Genomic DNA, 17,514 nt, shown 5'->3' with positions numbered 1-17,514 from the left:
GTTAAATCGTATATCTGTCTTCTCTTTGGAGACAAATAAGTAGTAAGTACTCAGTTTCAACTGTGTATTGTGATAATGTAGTAGAAAAATAAAATTAGTTAGAGCTTATTATTTTAATGCTAGATATCTTGCTAACTCTGTTTAAACCCCCGCCCACAAAGAGGTTAAACACATAGCCAAAGTCATGCCACAATACAGCACAGCTCCAATTCATGACAAGCCTGGTGAGCCAGTTAGTGGCACATGCATGTAGCTACCAATCAAGAGAAAAACTATTGGCAATTAAATGTTCTTGTGAGAGAGAAAAGGTTCCTAAGGTCGGAAAGAGAAAATATCCCAAATTGCTAATGGCGTATATGTTTTGAGGGCAATGTCTTATTCTTGAAACATTTCTTATGAAATACTGTGTTGTTTTATAAGCTTGTATCAGAGCTGGATAAATCCTAGTTGCTATGGTACCATCACTTTGAGCACTGGCACTGCTTTTGCCCATACGTATGCCATCATTTTGCCCTTTGCTTGAAGACTGGGCATAATTTACTAGTTACATAATTCTCTGTGCTTACATTAAGCTATGAATTGCATGCAGCATCATTAGAATTGTAGTTGTGATGCATGGGGTCTATAACTACGATCATCCTCGCACATTTCTAAGTCCCATACTGGTGTTTCAGGGCGAGAATGCACCTGTTAAAATAGACCTGGATGAACATGCTGGGAAACTACTTCATCCCAAATAAACTATGCAACAGAGCTGACAAGTACAAGTCAAAAATGATGCCCTGCAACAACATTTATGAGCCCTCTATTACCAACTTGCATTGTACGCTTTGCATAAACACAGTAGGTGATTCAAAGCACAATACTGTCAGCTGCCTCAGTGCACCATAATGCATCTTCTGTGGCTTTTAATATATGTGGACTATGAAAATATAAATATATTCACACACTATTTCTTGCGCAACCATACAATTCTATCGGCTAGATTACGAGTTTTGCGGTAGGAGTGAAAAAGCAGCGTTATGGCTCTTTTTCACTACTGCTGCTATTACGAGTTTTGCAGGTATAGCTGTACCGCACACTTTTTTAGGCCGTAACGCAACGTTACTACTGCAGCTTTTAAAAAGTCCTTTTTCAATGGGACTTCCACAGCGCTGGTATTGCGAGTTTGCCTGTCCGGCCAAAAAGTGAGCTGTACAGCCTATACCGTCAAGATCCATACCGTAAACTGAAAGTCAGTAGTTATGGCTTTTATGCTACAAAGCTGTAACATAAAACTTATAACTAAAGTGCTAAAAAGTACACTTACACCCATAAACTACCTATTAACCACTAAACCGAGGCCCTCCCGCATAGCAAACACTAAAATAAAATTAACCCCTAATCTGCCGCTCCCGACATCGCCGCCACTAGAATAAACATATTAACCCCTAAACCGCTGTACTCCCGCATCGCATACACTAGTTAATTATTAACCCCTAATCTGCTGTCTAACATCGCCGCAACCTACATTACTGTTATTAACCCCTAATCTGCTGTCCCTAACATCGCCGCCACTATACTAAAGTTAGTAACCCCTAAACCTAACCCTAAGTCTAACCCTAACTTTAATATAATTAAAATAAATCTAAATAAAAATTACTATCATTAAAACTAAATAATTCCTATTTAAAACTAAATACTTACCTATAAAATAAAACCTAAGATTGCTACAATATAACTAATAGTTACATTGTATTTATCTTAGGTTTTATTTTTATTTCACAGGCAAGTTTGTATTTATTTTAACTAGGTAGACTAGTTAGTAAATAGTTATTTACTATTTACTAGCTACCTAGCTAAAATAAATACAAATTTACCTGTAAAATAAAACCTAACCTGTCTTACACTAACTCCTAACATTACACTACAATTAAATAAATTACATTAATTAAATACAATTAACTAAATTAAAAAAAACACTAAATTACACAAAATAAAAAAGAAATTATCAAATATTTAAACTAATTACACCTAATCTAATAGCCCTATCAACTTAAAAAAGCCCCCGCAAAATAAAAAACCCCTAGCCTAAACTAAACTGCCCCGCAAAAGGCCCTTTTAAGGGCTATTGACAGTTTAGTTTAGACTAGGGTTTTTTTATTTTGTGGGGGCTTTTTTATTTTGATAGGGCTATTAGATCAGGAGTAATTAGTTTAAATATTTGATAATTTCTTTTTTATTTTGTGTAATTTAGTGGGGTTTTTTTTTTTTGTAATTTAGTTAATTGTATTTAATTAATGTAATTGATTTAATTGTAGTGTAAGGTTAGGTGTTAGTGTAACTCAGGTTAGGTTTTATTTTACAGGTAAATTTGTATTTATTTTTGCTAGGTAGTTAGTAAATAGTTAATAACTATTTACTAACTAGTTTACCTAGTTAAAATAAATACAAACTTACCTGTGAAATAAAAATAAAACCTAAGATAAATACAATGTAACTATTATTTTATAGGTAAGTATTTAGTTTTAAATAGGAATTATTTAGTTAATGATAGTAATTTTTATTTAGATTTATTTTAATTATATTGAAGTTAGGGGTGTTAGAGTTAGACTTAGGGTTAGGTTTAGGGGTTAATAACTTTAGTATAGTGGTGGCGATGTTAGGGACAGCAGATTAGGGGTTAATAACAGTAATGTAGGTTGCGGCGATGTTAGGGACAGCAGATTAAGGGTTAATAAGTGTAGGTAGGTGGCGGCGATGTCGGGGGCGGCAGATTAGGGGTGTTTAGACGCTTTGTATTAGGTGTAAACATAAGTTTTCTTTCCCCATAGGAATCAATGGGGCTGCGTTACGGAGCTCTACGCTCCTTTCTTGCAGGTGTTAGCTTTTTTTTTTAGCCGGTTCTCCCCATTGATGTCTATGGGGAAATCGTGCACGATCGCGTAAAACCAGCTCAAAGCAGCATTGGTATTGAGGTGCGGTATGGAGCTCAATTTTGCTCAATGCTGCAATATTGCCTGCTAACGTCAGGTTTATGAAAACCTGTAATAGCAGCGCTATAGGGAGGTGAGCGGTGGAAATAACTTGCAAGTTAGCACCGAGCCGCTCTTACCGCAAACTCGTAATCTAGCCGAAAGTTTGTAAACTGTAAGGCTAAAAACATACACATGGGAAAAAAAAAGTGGTTGGGAGCTGTTGCCATAGCTATATGGGAGAGCTTTTGTGGAGCGTGTATGAGCTCTACTGACAAGTCATTCCATATACAAGATCTGTACCAAAAAAACAGGGCACGTGTACAAAAGACCTGTATTAATGATGTCTTGTCTTTACAGTGAAGTCATAAGTAAATTTTCATCATTCAGTCAGAGCATGTAATTAAAAAAAAAAAAAAAAACTTTCCAATTTACATTTGTTACTAAATGTGCTTTTTTCTTTTGGTATCCTTTGTTGACAAATGACCTAGGTATGCTCATAGGAGCTCAGAAGCATGCACTGTATCTTTAGCACTCTGTGGTATCAGTGTTTGCAACATTCAGCTAGATTACGAGTTTTGCATTATGACACAAAAAGCATCGTTATGGCCCATAACAATACGATGCTTTTTCCCTAAAGCCGCTATTACAAGTTTTGTCAGAATAGGTATACCGCACACTTTTTTGGCCGTCACGCAACTTCAGTACTGCACTTTAAGAAAAGTCCTTTTTCAATGGGACTTTCATAGCGCCGGTATTATGAGTTTTGCTGTGAGGCCAAAAAGTGAGCGATATAGCCTAAAATGACAAGATCTGTACCGCCAACTAAAGTCAGCAGTTATGAGTTTTACATTACAAAGCTGTAGCATAAAACTCATAACTAAACTGTTAAAAAGTACACTAACACCCATAAACTTCATATTAACCCCTAAACCGCCGCCCTCCCGCATTGCAAACACTATTTAAATATTAACCCCTAATCTGCTGTCCGCCCACACCTCCGCTATAATAAACCTATTAACCCCTAATGTAACCCTAACACCCCCCTAACTTAAATCTAATTTAAAATAAATCTAAATAAAACTTACTATTATTACCTAAATAATTCCTATTTAAAACTATATACTTACCTGTAAAATAAACCCTAAGCTAGCTACAATATAACTAATAGTTACATTTTATCTAGCTTAAGGTTTATTTTTATTTTACAGGCATCTTTGTATTTATTTTAACTAGGTAGAATAGTTACTAAATAGTTACTAACTATTTACTAACTACCTAGTTAAAATAAATACAAATTTACCTGTAAAATAAAACCTAACCTGGGTTACACTAACACCTAACATTAGAATAAAATTAAATAAATTAAATTAATAAAATACAATTATCCAAATTACAAAAAAACACACTAAATTGCACAAAATAAAAAAAGAAATTATCAAAAATAAAAATGAATTACTCCTAATCTAATAGCCGTATCAAAATAAAAAAGCCCCCCAAAATAAAAAAAAAAACCCTAGCCTACACTAAACTGCCAATGGCCCTTAAAAGGGCCTTTTGCGGGGCATTGCCCCAAAGAAATCAGCTCTTTTACCTGTAAAAAAAATAAAATACAAACACCCCCCAACAGTAAAACCCACCACCCACACAATCAAACCCCCCAAATAAAAACCTATCTAAATAAACCTAAGCTCCCCATTGCCCTGAAAAGGGCATTTGGATGGGCATTACCCTTAAAAGGGCATTTCGCTCTTTTACTGCCCAAACCCTAATCTAAAAATAAAACCTACCCAATAAAAGTTGTGAAAACACTGCTCGCGTTATGGTTTTTTCGCATCTGGGGTTTCTCATCAAAATAACTTATTTTGCAAGTGCGTTAACCCCCGTAATCCAAAATGCCAAATTGTGTGTACTTGCATAACAAAATAGTTTAAATATTGCTGGCAAAGTATTTGAAAATAATTTTCAAAAATAAGCAAAATGATGTCTGGAGTAGTCTGATCCATCCCCTATCAGTTTTTAACATCAGAAACACAGGCATTGTATTTCAACTGAGTTCACAGCCGTTTATTTGCTTCTAGGCATGCTCCAGACAGCATTTTGCTTATTTTTGAAAATTATTTTCAAATACTTGCCAGCAATATTTAAACTTTTTTGTTATGCAAAATATTTTTACTTAATTAGCCCTTTTAGGAAATGCACAGATCTCAACATGTTTAATGGCACTTTAAAAAGGACATGAAACCTACACTTTTTTATTTCATGATTCAGAGAGAACATACAATTGTCCAATTTTACTTCTATTATGAAATTTGCTTCATTATCTTGGTATCCTTTGTTGAAGTAGCAGCAATGCAATACTGGGACAAGAGACATATATGTGCAGCCATCAATTACCAGCTTACTCCCATTGTTGCTTCTGAGCCTACCTAGGTATGCTTTTTCCATCATTACCCCTACCCCTCGGGGTCACATTTGACTCAGATCTTTCTTTCACTCCTCACATTCAGTCCTTGGCTAAAGCCTGCCGCTTCCACCTTAAAAACATCTCTAAAATTAGCCACTTCCTTACACAAGACACAACTAAGATTTTAATTCACTTTCTCATTCTTTCCCACCTCGATTACTGCAACTCTGTCTTCTCTGGTCTTCCCACCCGCCGCCTAGCTCCTTTACAGTCCATAATGAATGCCTCTGCCAGACTCATCTTCCTTACACGTCGCTCTTCATCTGCTGCACCTCTCTGCCAATCCCTTCACTGGCTTCCTCTTGCCTCTAGGATCAAACACAAAATTCTCACTCTGACATACAAAGCCCTCAACTGCACTGCTCCCCCCTATATCTCAGACCTTGTCTCCAGATACTCTACCTCCCGTCCCCTTCGCTCTGCTCACGACCTCCTACTCTCCTCCTCTCATTACCTCATCACACTCCCGTTTACAGGACTTCCCCAGACTGGCTCCCATCTCGTGGAACTCTCTGCCTTGCTTCACAAGACTCTCTTCTAGTTTTGAAAGCTTCAAGCGCTCCCTAAAAACTCTACTATTCAGGGATACATACAACCTACACTAACCTTTCTTTATACCAGTTACACTCCTCCATTGTTATCCCCTGAACCCCCTTAGCATGTAAGCCTAAGAGTCCAACTGTTTGTAGATCACCTTCTTAAGAGCTGACTACAACAGTGCAACTCTTGGCAGGGCCCTCTACCCACTTGATCCCTATTATTGTTTTGTTGTACTCCCCCTTTGTTTATAGCGCTGCAGAATCTGTTGGTGCTCTACAAATAACCGATAATAATAATAAAGTGATAAGAGAATGAAGTCAGCTTTATAATAGCAGTACATTGGAAAACTGTTTAACAATGTACGTTACATGCACTGTCTGAATTATGAAAACTTAAAGGGATAGTTCACCCCAAAATGTTCTTCCCTTTAAATTATTACCAATGATCCATTTTACCTGCTAGAGTGTATTAAATTGTTTAAAAGTAGCTCCATTACTCTTATTTCAGCATTTGAAAAAGCTGATTTAGCCTGTGGTATCCCCACCTATACTGAAAGTTTGTATACTGGAATTTAGGCTATTGATAAGACTATGTAAACACAGCCAGCAAAAGAAATTACACTCTCAGTGGGGTGCAGGATAGTTAAAGGGACATTATACACTCATTTTTTTCTTTGCATAAATGTTTTGTAGATGATCCATTTATATAGCCCATACATTTTTAAAAAATATTTTTTTAAATGTATAGTTTTGCTTATTTTTAAATAACATTTCTCTAATTTTCAGACTCCTAACCAAGCCCCAAAGTTTTATGAGAATACCGTCTACTACCTTCTCCATCTTGCTCCTGTTTGTGTAAAGGGTCTTTTCATATGCAAAAGAAGGGGGAGGGGGGGGTCTTATTTCCCACTTGCAGTGGGCTTTCCAGCGACCTTTTCAACAGAGCTAAACTGAGAGCTTCTAAGTAAGTTTTTAAACCATTTTATACTGGATTTTTATATCAGTATCTGTGCATCTTATTCTTTATAGTAGTGTCTATTACATGCGGTTATATGAAAATGAGTGTATACTGTGCCTTTTAAGTAATAAAATAATATAAAATGATAATTTTCCATTGTTCTCTCTAAGTATTGAGGTTTGGTTTTCCAGACAAATATAAGATAAAGCATGAGTGTGTACACAAAGTGATAACATAATGAGATCTGATATTACTTTTAAGTTCAGCCCATTTTAAAAGGCTGTGGTTTAAAAGCACAAAACCAGCTACTTCATATACACAAATAAAGCTGAAAATGCAATTTCTCAAATATTTCATACTCTGCAGCTGGTAAAACAAACAAAAATCATTTAAAATACATTAATGGTAAAATAATTTTACAGTGTACTGTCCCTTTAAGTTTGACTTTATTTTCCCTTTAGGGGTTCTTGTATTTGTCAATGTTTCTAGGTTTGTGTGTGAGTGTTTGTAATCACTTATAGTTGTGTGCACCTGGTTACTGAGCTTGGAATAATGCAGCTAATCTGAAACACACTGAGAACATACATACTGGCGTGTACGATCAGTTCACCTCATAGCCTTTGTTCCTATGTTTGCTGTCTTTTCCTGCTGTAAATAACACTCTTAGAGACCAACGAAAAAATAGCAGAACTTGTCCCTTCAGTGTTAGGAGGGCAACTGCATAACATTGGTTGTAACAACAAAGATGTATCCTAGTAAGATTGTGACATGTCTTTTATTTATTTATAAAACTTAGCTTTTATTACAAAACTTCCATAAAATGTCCCCTGACTGGCACCTTTTTCAATTTGATTCAACCAATATGCAGGCAGATGATGTAGCCTGGCATCCGGGAGTCTGATTAAAAGATAGAAATAGCAGCCTTAAAAACTCGTACCCAGACACAAGTTCTCAGTATTTGATCGCCATATTCGGCTTGCGGCGTGCGTGTGTATCAAGCCACGCGCCTTCCGGTATCATCCGCTGACTGTCATTAGTGTGCATCACACCGCCGCTAGCCAATCGCTACCCCAAAATGGTCAGGCCAAGCACATGGCTAATTTGCATACTTGGTTCTGCGCATGTCCCTCCGATATAGAGAGCGATCAAGGATGTAACGGGTAAATAGCTGCTTTATCCTAACATTAAAAGGCAATGTTCGTAGCACTGTACACGGTAGTGGAGCATGCATCCTAGGATCCACACAATAAAGACAATAAGATATTGTGCAAAGTGAGGGGTATGTCGGGTAGCAAGTGGGAATCTATTCAGATGTAAAAAAGTAGCTCAATAAGCCAATCAGAGGAAAAGCAGATGATTAATGTAGAGTGCTATCCAATGAGGGGGCCAAAATCCATCTGGATATTGAAAACCCTAGGCTCCACTTGGTTTCCAGTTGTAGTAACCGTCTTCCACGGTCGCCACCTCTGTTCAGAGGTGGTAGATGGTCAACAATCATAGTCCTGAGACTGGAGACCCTATGTTTGTGCATCATGAAGTGGCGAGCCACCGGCTTATCAGAGGATCCATTCTTGATAGCCTTCCTAATGGCATATCTGTGATTAGCCATCCTCTCTTTGAAGGTGGTGATCGTTTTCCCTACGTAAAAAGGGAGCAGGGGCAAATGAGAATATAAATCACATGGGTGCTGTTGCAAGACAATCTGTGCCAAATTTTATATCTTTTATTCTGGTGAGGGTGTTGGTATGTAGAACCTGTTAACAAACCATTGCATGTAATACAGTCACCACATCGAAAACATCCCTGTTTTAAAGATTTCAACCACGTATCCTTCTGATAAGATGCCCTAGGGTCAGTTTTGACCAATATGTCACGTACGTTCTATAAACAAAACGTGGTTGTCATTGTTTCCAGTTGGTCAGACTCCTGTCAGTTTGTAGGATATCCCATCTGTTGCGGACAGACTCGCGTATATGTGTGGGGGCTGGAGTAAACAAAATTCAGACTTGGAGTATCAGTGGTCCCTCTATCTTTCTTTCTGCTCAGAAGACTTCCCTGAGTGTAGCATTCCAGTTTTGTTCTCACGGCATCCACATCCACTCGTAAGTACCCTCTCGCTCAAAGTTTCTCGCACATTGTATCCAACTGTTGTTGTAGAAATTCTGGCTCAGAGTTATTTCGTACCACCCTGGTCAGCTATGAGGAGATGATACCCATCTTCTCGTAATTGGAATGACAGCTTGAAGACAATACAGGCATACCCCACATTTACGTACACAATGGGACCAGAGCATGTATGTAAAACGAAAATGTACTTAAAGTGAAGCAATACTTTTTTTCACTTCTCAATGCTTGTACTTCATTATAATAGTCATTTATAGGCATAACTGATATAAATAATACATTTATAACTAAAATAAACACAATACTATAAGGTTAGGCCAAAAGAAAATATTTATTGCAAAATAAACAAAAAAAATTCTAAGCTTAGGATCAGCTTAGGGCAACAGAACATACAGTATTTACTGTACTGTATTGAAAAATAAAGACATTTTCTAAGCTTAGGATCAGCTTAGGACAAGAGAACATAATTACTGTACTGTACAGTTTTGCAAAATAAACACAACATTTTCTAAGCTTAGGATCAGCTTAGGGTAAGAGAACATATTTACTGTACTGTACAGTATTGCAAAATAAACACAACATTTTCTAAGCTTAGGATCAGCTTAGGACAAGAGAACATATTTACTGTACTGTATTGCAAAATACTGTAAACACAACATTTTCTAAGCTTAGGATCAGCTATGAGCATTTATTCTAGTAAGGATGAAGTCATACTGGTATCTTCTGTTTCACAAGTCAACTCTTCAAAGGCAAGACTCTTTCTTGCTGGCGAATTGGGTGTACTACAAGTAGCAATAAGAGAAGGAGCAGGACTGGGTGGTGATGCCAGAGCTGGAAATGGACTGCCAGTTGATGATCTGGTATCCAAATGACTGTCTGTCGATGATGATGATCTGCGTGCTGATGGACTTTTAGAAAAGTAAGTCTCTATGGAGGTTTGAAGTGTAGCTTTCTTCTTTTCTCTGTAGATTTCTTTGTAACAGGAATAAGCCCCTGAAATGTTACCATTGACTGTGAAGCTTCTTTCAAAGTCCCTATCATGCTTTTCAAAAAGAGCCATGGCGCTATCAAGATGACGGAAAGCTTGAAAGAGAATTTTTGAAGTTAAGCCTTCAGGCTGTTCAATGTTCTCAACCCCATTTTGCACATCTTCTTCTTCTTCTCTCTCCTCTTCAAGTTCTAGAAGATCTTCATTGCTGAGGGGCTCAGTATGGGATGCAAGCAGTTCAGCAACATCTTCTGGCTCTACTTCCAGCTCTAACTGCCTTGCCATCTCTACAATATTTTCAGTAACATTAGCTACAGAATCATCAACGCCTTCAGAATCGTCAGCTAACTGTGGGCATAATTTTTTCCAGGCCCTTTTCATTGTGGTATCCTTTATGTCATTCCAAGCATCTCTTACAGTTTTAATGCAATCCAAGATGTTGTAGCTTTTCCAGAATTTCGATAGGACTTCTTGCCCTGCACCTTCTTCTTTGTCTATTGCTGCAATACACTTACTGAATGTTCTTTTTAAGTAGTTTAACTTGAAGGCAGCTATGACACATTGATCCATGGGCTGCAGTAATGAAGTGGTATTTGGTGGTAGGAATTCCACTCTAATGTTAGGGTTGAGCTCTTCTAGTGTTCGAGGGTGTCCAGGAGCATTATCAACAAGCAGCAAAATCTTGAAAGGGATATTATTGTCTTTGCAATAAGCTTTCACCTCTGGAACAAAGCAGGTGTCAAACCAATCCTCAAAAAGGGCTGCAGTTACCCATGCTTTTTTATTTGCCCTCCAATGCACTGGAAGTCTAGTTTTAACGTAGTTCTTCAAAGCTCTTGGATTTTGAAAACGGTAAATAAACAAAGGATTTAGCTTTAAGGTACCAGAAGCATTGCCACCTAACAGAAGGGTTATTCTATCTTTAGCTGGCTTGTAGCCTGGCATTGATTTTTCCTGTCTTGCAATGAAGGTTCTTGCAGGCATCTTCTTCCAGAATAGACCAGTCTCATCCACATTAAAAATTTGATCCATGGAGTAGCCTCCATCTTCAATAATTTTTGCAAATTCACTTGGATAGCTTTCTGCAGCCTCAGTATCTGCAGCAGCTGCCTCTCCTTGTACTTTGATGTTATGTAGATTAGACCTCTTCTTAAACCTATCAAACCATCCACGGCTTGCAACAAATTCAGCATCCTTTGCTGCTTCACCTTTCTTAGCCTTCAGGTCATTGAATAAGCTTAAGGCTTTACTTTGTATAATTGCCTGGTTTACAGGAACATGGCGTGTTGTCTGATTTTCTATCCAAAGTATTAGGAGTCTCTCCATGTCTGCAACAATGCTATCCCTTTTTCGAATTGTTGTGGTGTTAACAGGTGTAGCACTTTTAACTTCTGCAACAATTTTTTCTCTGTTCTTCATGACTGTGTTAATTGTGGTCCTAGTGAAGCCTAGCTTTCGGCCTATTTCAGCTTGAATTACACCTTCATCATACAATCTAATAATTTTAAGCTTCATATCCAAGGTAATAGATTTACGGCATTTCTTTTTATCTGCCATTATCAGCTCTAGGTGCCAAGCGTGTTACAATCAGTACTGTACGTGTACTGTATACAGTATATGTTCCCCAAAGTTCTATGTACAAGTAGTGGTACAGTGCAGTATTATGGCAGGAATAAAATAGCAATTTGGGTGCAGGAATCTTCTATACACAGTGTGTGCCAAGCGTGTTACAATCAGTACTGTACGTGTACTGTATACAGTATATGTTCCCCAAAGTTCTATGTACAGTAGTGGTTTCAGTGCAGTACAGTACTGTATTATGGCAGGAATAAAATAGCAATTTGGGTGCAGGAATCTTCTATACACGATTCACTTTTTAACTTCACTTGCCAAGTGCGCAGCTTCTACACAGTGAGCGGAAACCCCACCTCTTCCTGGTGCGCAGCAACATCTTCCTGGCGCGCGGCAACCTCTTCCTGAACCATAGAGACTAACTGTTTCATGTGCGCAGGGGCGGGTTTGTCCGTTCTCGCGAGTGTCCGTAAAGAGAGGGTCCGTAATAGCTATGTACGTACTCGCGAGTGTCCGTAAAGTGAAGGTCCGTAAAGCGGGGTATGCCTGTAATAGGGAATTCCTACCTATGTTTTGTATATAACGAGGTGCCAAAATGGTACCCATCATTAGTGCTTACTTTGTTCATTTTTTAGACTTGAACATTTTCACTGTCCACACCATATTCCAACTTAAACCTAATTGAAGAGTTAACATGATTGAGTTCATAGACCCACTGTTCTAACTGTCTAGCTGTACCTGTCCATATTAAGAACAGGTCATCGATGTATCGAGTATAAAAGGAAATGTGTGGATGTAATAGTGGTTTAATGATGGTCAACTCGTATCCAAGCATGTACAGGTTGGCATAAGTGGGGGCCATGTTAGACCCCCATGGCCATCCCTGACAGCTGTAGTTAGAAGTCCCTTTAAAATCTGAAATCATTTTTAGTAAGACAATGTTCCATGAGTTCAATCAAGAGCTCTAATGGAGGGCCAGAGTAGTGCACTGAATCCCTCACCATGGATCTGACAGTCTCCAGCCCACCCACTTGAGGGATGACCGTATAGAGACTCAACATCCATGGTGACCAGAATGTCCCCCGCCTGCAATGTCAAATGTTGTTGTAACTTATGGATCGTTGATGTTGAAACCTGTAAGTAAGAAAACTAGTTGCGAATAACTGGTTGGAGGAGAAAATAAACATACAATAGCCCCGCCTTTATCGGCTGGGCGTATGGCTATTGTGTGGTAATTAGCAAGTGATCTTAAGGCTAGGCATTCTCATTCTGGCAAATTTGAAAACGTGCGCTCAGAGGACTTAACCTCACAATCATTTTTAAGGAGTCGTGAGAAACTCTTAATTGAAGAATTAGTGGTTTGTGTGTCAAATTTAGAAAGGGGCCTAAACCTGCTAGTGTTGGACACAAGTTCACCATCCTTGAAATGTTCCTTAATGTTTAGTTGTCTTTGGAACTTATAAGTCCAGAGTTTCTTAAGACTCCTTAAAAATGATTGTGAGGTTAAGTCCTCTGACCGCACGTTTTCAAATTTGCCAGAATGTGTACGCCTAGCCTTTAGATCACTTGCTAATGACAACACAATAGCCATACACCCAGCCAATAAAGGTGGGGCTATTGTAATCCAGGATTATAGTGATTATTGATTGGAAGTGGTTGTCTGACCAACACACTTATCGAAAATTACCCTCTAATCCAACTAGGGCGTTTAAGTTAGAGATTGACCAGACCTTGTCTTTTGCCTTACAAGCCAACTACATTACACAACATGAGTTTGACTATATGACCACTGCTTCTCCTTTTGTACCAATTTTCTATTTACTTCCTAAGATACATAAGAGTCTGGTCAACCCCCCTGGCAGACCTATTGTATCTGCCAGAGGATCAATTTTCTCAGGGTTTGCTGAGTATGTTGATTTTCTCCTCCAACCAGTTATTCGCAACTCGTTTTCTTACTTACAGGATTCAACATCAATGATCCATATGTTACAAAAACAGTTGACATTGCAGGTGGGGGGGCATTCTGGTCAACAGTGATGTTGACAGTCTCTATACGGTCATCCCTCACGTAGGTGGGCTGGAGACTGTCAGATCCATGGTGAGGGATTCAGTGCACTACTCTGGCCCTCCATTGGAGCTCTTGATTGAACTCATGGAACATTGTCAAATATACAAAACCTACAGATAGGAATTCCCTATTATTGTCTTAAAGCTGTCATCCCAATCACCAGGAGATGGTTATTATCTCCTCACAGCTGACCAGGGTGGTGCGAAATAACTCTGAGCCAGAATTTCTACAACAGTTGGATACAATGTGCGAGAAACTGTGCACGAGAGGGTACTTACGACTGGATGTGGATGCCGTGAGAACAAAACTGGAATGCCACACCCAGGGGAGTCTCCTGAGCAGAAAGAAAGATAGGGGGACCACTGATACTCCCAGTCTGAATTCTGTTACAACATTTATTCCAGCCCACACACACATACGTGAGGCTGTCTGCAACAGATGGGATATCCTACAAACTGACAGGAGTCTGACCAACTGGAAACAACCACCATGTTTTGTTTATAGAAGAGCGAAAAACATACGTGACATATTGGTCAAAACTGACCCTAGAACATCCTATCAGAGGGATACGTGGTTGAAATCTTCAAAACAGGGATATATTCAATGTGGTGACTGTATTACATGCAATGAGTTGTTAACAGGATCTACAGTCCAACACCCCCACCAGAAAAAAATATATAAAATTCGACACAGGTTGTTTTGCAACAGCTCCCATGTGATTTATATTCTCATTTGCCCTGTTTCCTTTTTTACGTAGGGGAAACGATCACCACGTTCAAAGAGAGGATGCCTAATCACAGATATGCCATTAGGGAGGCTATCAAGAATGGATCCTCTGATCAGCCGGTGGCTCGCCACGTCATGATGCACAAACATAGTGTCACCAGTCTCAGGACTATGATCATTGACCATCTACCACCTCTGACCAGAGTTGGTGACCGTGGAAGACGTTTACTACAACTGGAAACCAAGTGGATTTATACCTTGGATATAGTGGAGCCTAGGGGTCTCAATATCCAGATGGATTTTGGCCTGTTCATTGGATAGCACTCTCCATTCATCATCTGCTTTTCCTCTAATTGGCTTATTGAGCCAACTTTCCACATTTTTACATCTGAATGGATTCCCACTGTAATTCCGCATCATAACACTAGGTGGCAGCAGACATACAAACAAATACAAGACCATTTCTAACATTTTTAAGCAAGTTAATTTTTTTTTTTTTATAAAAATGGTTATTTAATCAGATCACACTCTCTGCATTAATCATATATAACCCCAATTACAGATGGTTAATATTAAGTTATTTTTTCATATTATTCTGATACCAAATATGTTATATTATTAACATTTTATTATATTAAGGTAATTTAATACTGCTAATTAATAGCTTAAAATGTATTATAATTTTATCAGTATTCTGGCATTTCTTTGCAAATAACAGCTTATTTTTATATCTCCAGATTGGTAGTATTTAAAACTCCTGATATACTGCATTCACCCAGATGTAGTATGTAACATTTCTGTGTATTTCTTCCTGAATACATAAATCCTGTTTATGTAGATCTGAAATAAAAATAAATGTTAATGATCACTTCTCTTCAGGTCCATAAACATCTATTCATGTTCTTAAACACACAGAGCCTAAGATATTCATGCTTTCAAAATATGTATATATATATATTTTTTATTTTAAATCTAACTACAGTTGCTTTGAAATCATAATGTAAGCCATGTGTCTTCACTGTGTGCTGTATGTTCACACCTTAGCATTTGTCTTTGTTTTCTCTGTGTTATCTTAATCACCACATCTGGTATTTCCCAGGGTTAGTACTCACACAGCATGAGCCACTCAAATAAATTTGTGCTAATTATCAGTCCTTTGAAGAATGTTTGTATCTCTCACATTTCTTCAGACGGATCGGCATTTTCTCTTGGAGGAAATCCATATATTTGCCTGTATCCTGAAATTGTGTTAGTTTCCATTTCCTTTCAAAATTACTTCCCCCAACATTCCTCTAAGTGACTGTTCTAAAATTTGGCAGGCCAAATGTTCCATTGTCTCCCCCTGTGTGTTCAGCATAATTTTACATAATGATTGTGGGAGATCTCTTAGAAACAAACCTTTGTCTACAGACCATGTGCACATCCACAGATTTATTAAATAAAGATAAATATACATCTATATATTATTTAATAATATTTAAAATACCTTGACACCACTCGCCACCCGACACCCCTTGCTTTGCACAATATCTTATTATCTTTATTGTGTGGATCCCAGGATGCATGCTCCACTACCGTGTACAGTGCTACGACCATTGCCTTTTAATGTTAGGATAAAGCAGCTATTTACCCGTTACATCCTTGATCGCTCTCTATATCGAGGGACATGAGCAGAACCACGTATACAAATTAGCCATGTGCTTGGCCTGACCACTCTGGGGTAGTGATTGGCTAGCGGCGGTGTGATGCCCATGTCTCAAAACTAAATCAATATAAATATTTGCATAGAAAATTAGCACATCTAGGCAAGTACCCCGCTTACGATTCCCCAGTAAAACTCCACGTACATTGTTATCAATGCACCATAGGATTCTGGGTAAGATATGCAAATTAGATATGCAAAATCTCAGGTTTTTTGCTTCAAATACTGTTTTAACACGGCGATCCCTTAACAGGATTATTGCAACAACACAAAAATCACTCACTAGACAAGCTTGTTTCGTTCTTTTTTTAACTCGTCAGTAGGAGATAGATTTCTGGTTGTTGCATTGGTAAAGCTAATTTCAGGGTTAAATCAAAATTCATTTACAATGTATGTGGAGTTTTACTGGGGAATCGTAAGCGGGGTGCTTGCCTAGATTTGCTAATTTTCTATGCAAAAATGTATATTGATTTACTTATTGAGACATGGAGGATTTTAATCTCAGATTTTTATCTCCCCCATAATTTGAATTAATTTTGATTTAACCCTGAAATTAGCTTTACCAATGCAACAACCAGAAATCTATCTCCTACTGAACGAAACAAGCTTGTCTAGTGAGTGATTTTTGTGTTTTTGCAATAATCCTGTTAAAGGGATATTAACCCCAAATTTTTTCTTTCATGATTCAGATAGAGCATGCAATTTTAAGCAACTTTCTAATTTACTCCTATTATCAATTTTTCTTTGTTCTCATGTTATCTTGATTTGAAAAGCAGTAATGAAAGGTTAGGAGCCGGCCCATTTTTAGTTCAGGACCTGGGTAGCGCTTGCTAATTGGTTTGCTACATTTAGCCACAAATCAGCAAGTGCTACCCAGGTGCTGAACAAAAAAATGGGCTGGCTCTAAAGCTTACAGTACTGCTTTTTCAAATCAAGATAGCATGAGAACAAAGAAAAATTGATGATAGGAGTAAATTAGAAAGTTGCTTAAAATCTCATGCTCTATCTGAATCATGAAAGAAAAAAATTGGGTTTAGTGTCCCTTTAAGGGATCGCTGTGTTAAAACAGTATTTGAAGCAAAAAACCTGAGATTTTGCATATTTTACCCAGAATCCTCTGGTGCATTGGTAACAATGTATGTGGAGTTTTACAGGGGAATCGTAAGCGGGGTACTTGCCTAGATGTGCTAATTTTCTATGCAAAAATGTATATTGATTTATATATATATATATATATATATATATATATATATATATATATATATATATATATATATATATATATATATATATAAAATCCAATTAACAGCGCTAGTCAGACAAGCTGTGCATTGGAAGCCTGCAGTGCAAGGTCTCTGAAGCTGCATCTGCCTCGGAAAGCAATTCTTTCTCTGGTGTTTGCACTTTTTGAGGACT

The 17,514-nt window shown here is 37.8% G+C and overlaps 2 protein-coding genes across 3 annotated transcripts in view; one reads left to right on the top strand and one right to left on the bottom strand.

Annotated features, from left to right (window-relative positions):
* Window positions 1-17,514, top strand: part of PLD1 (phospholipase D1) — a 505,989-nt gene that overhangs the window by 41,692 nt on the left and 446,783 nt on the right. The gene's annotated exons all lie outside the window — the stretch shown is intronic.
* Window positions 9,731-11,834, bottom strand: LOC128657465 (tigger transposable element-derived protein 1-like). Its single transcript, XM_053711819.1, has one exon. It carries the CDS (start codon window positions 11,585-11,587, stop codon window positions 9,731-9,733), a length of 1,857 nt encoding a protein of 618 aa, XP_053567794.1. The 5' UTR covers window positions 11,588-11,834.

Source organism: Bombina bombina, chromosome 4 (assembly GCF_027579735.1).
Source record: "Bombina bombina isolate aBomBom1 chromosome 4, aBomBom1.pri, whole genome shotgun sequence".
Taxonomy (NCBI): domain Eukaryota; kingdom Metazoa; phylum Chordata; class Amphibia; order Anura; family Bombinatoridae; genus Bombina; species Bombina bombina.
This window is presented reverse-complemented; position numbering and strand designations above follow the sequence as displayed.

Bases quoted from the DNA above. Each gene is read 5' to 3' on its own strand.
- LOC128657465 (XM_053711819.1), bottom strand. From the start codon at position 11,587: ATGGCAGATAAAAAGAAATGCCGTAAATCTATTACCTTGGATATGAAG.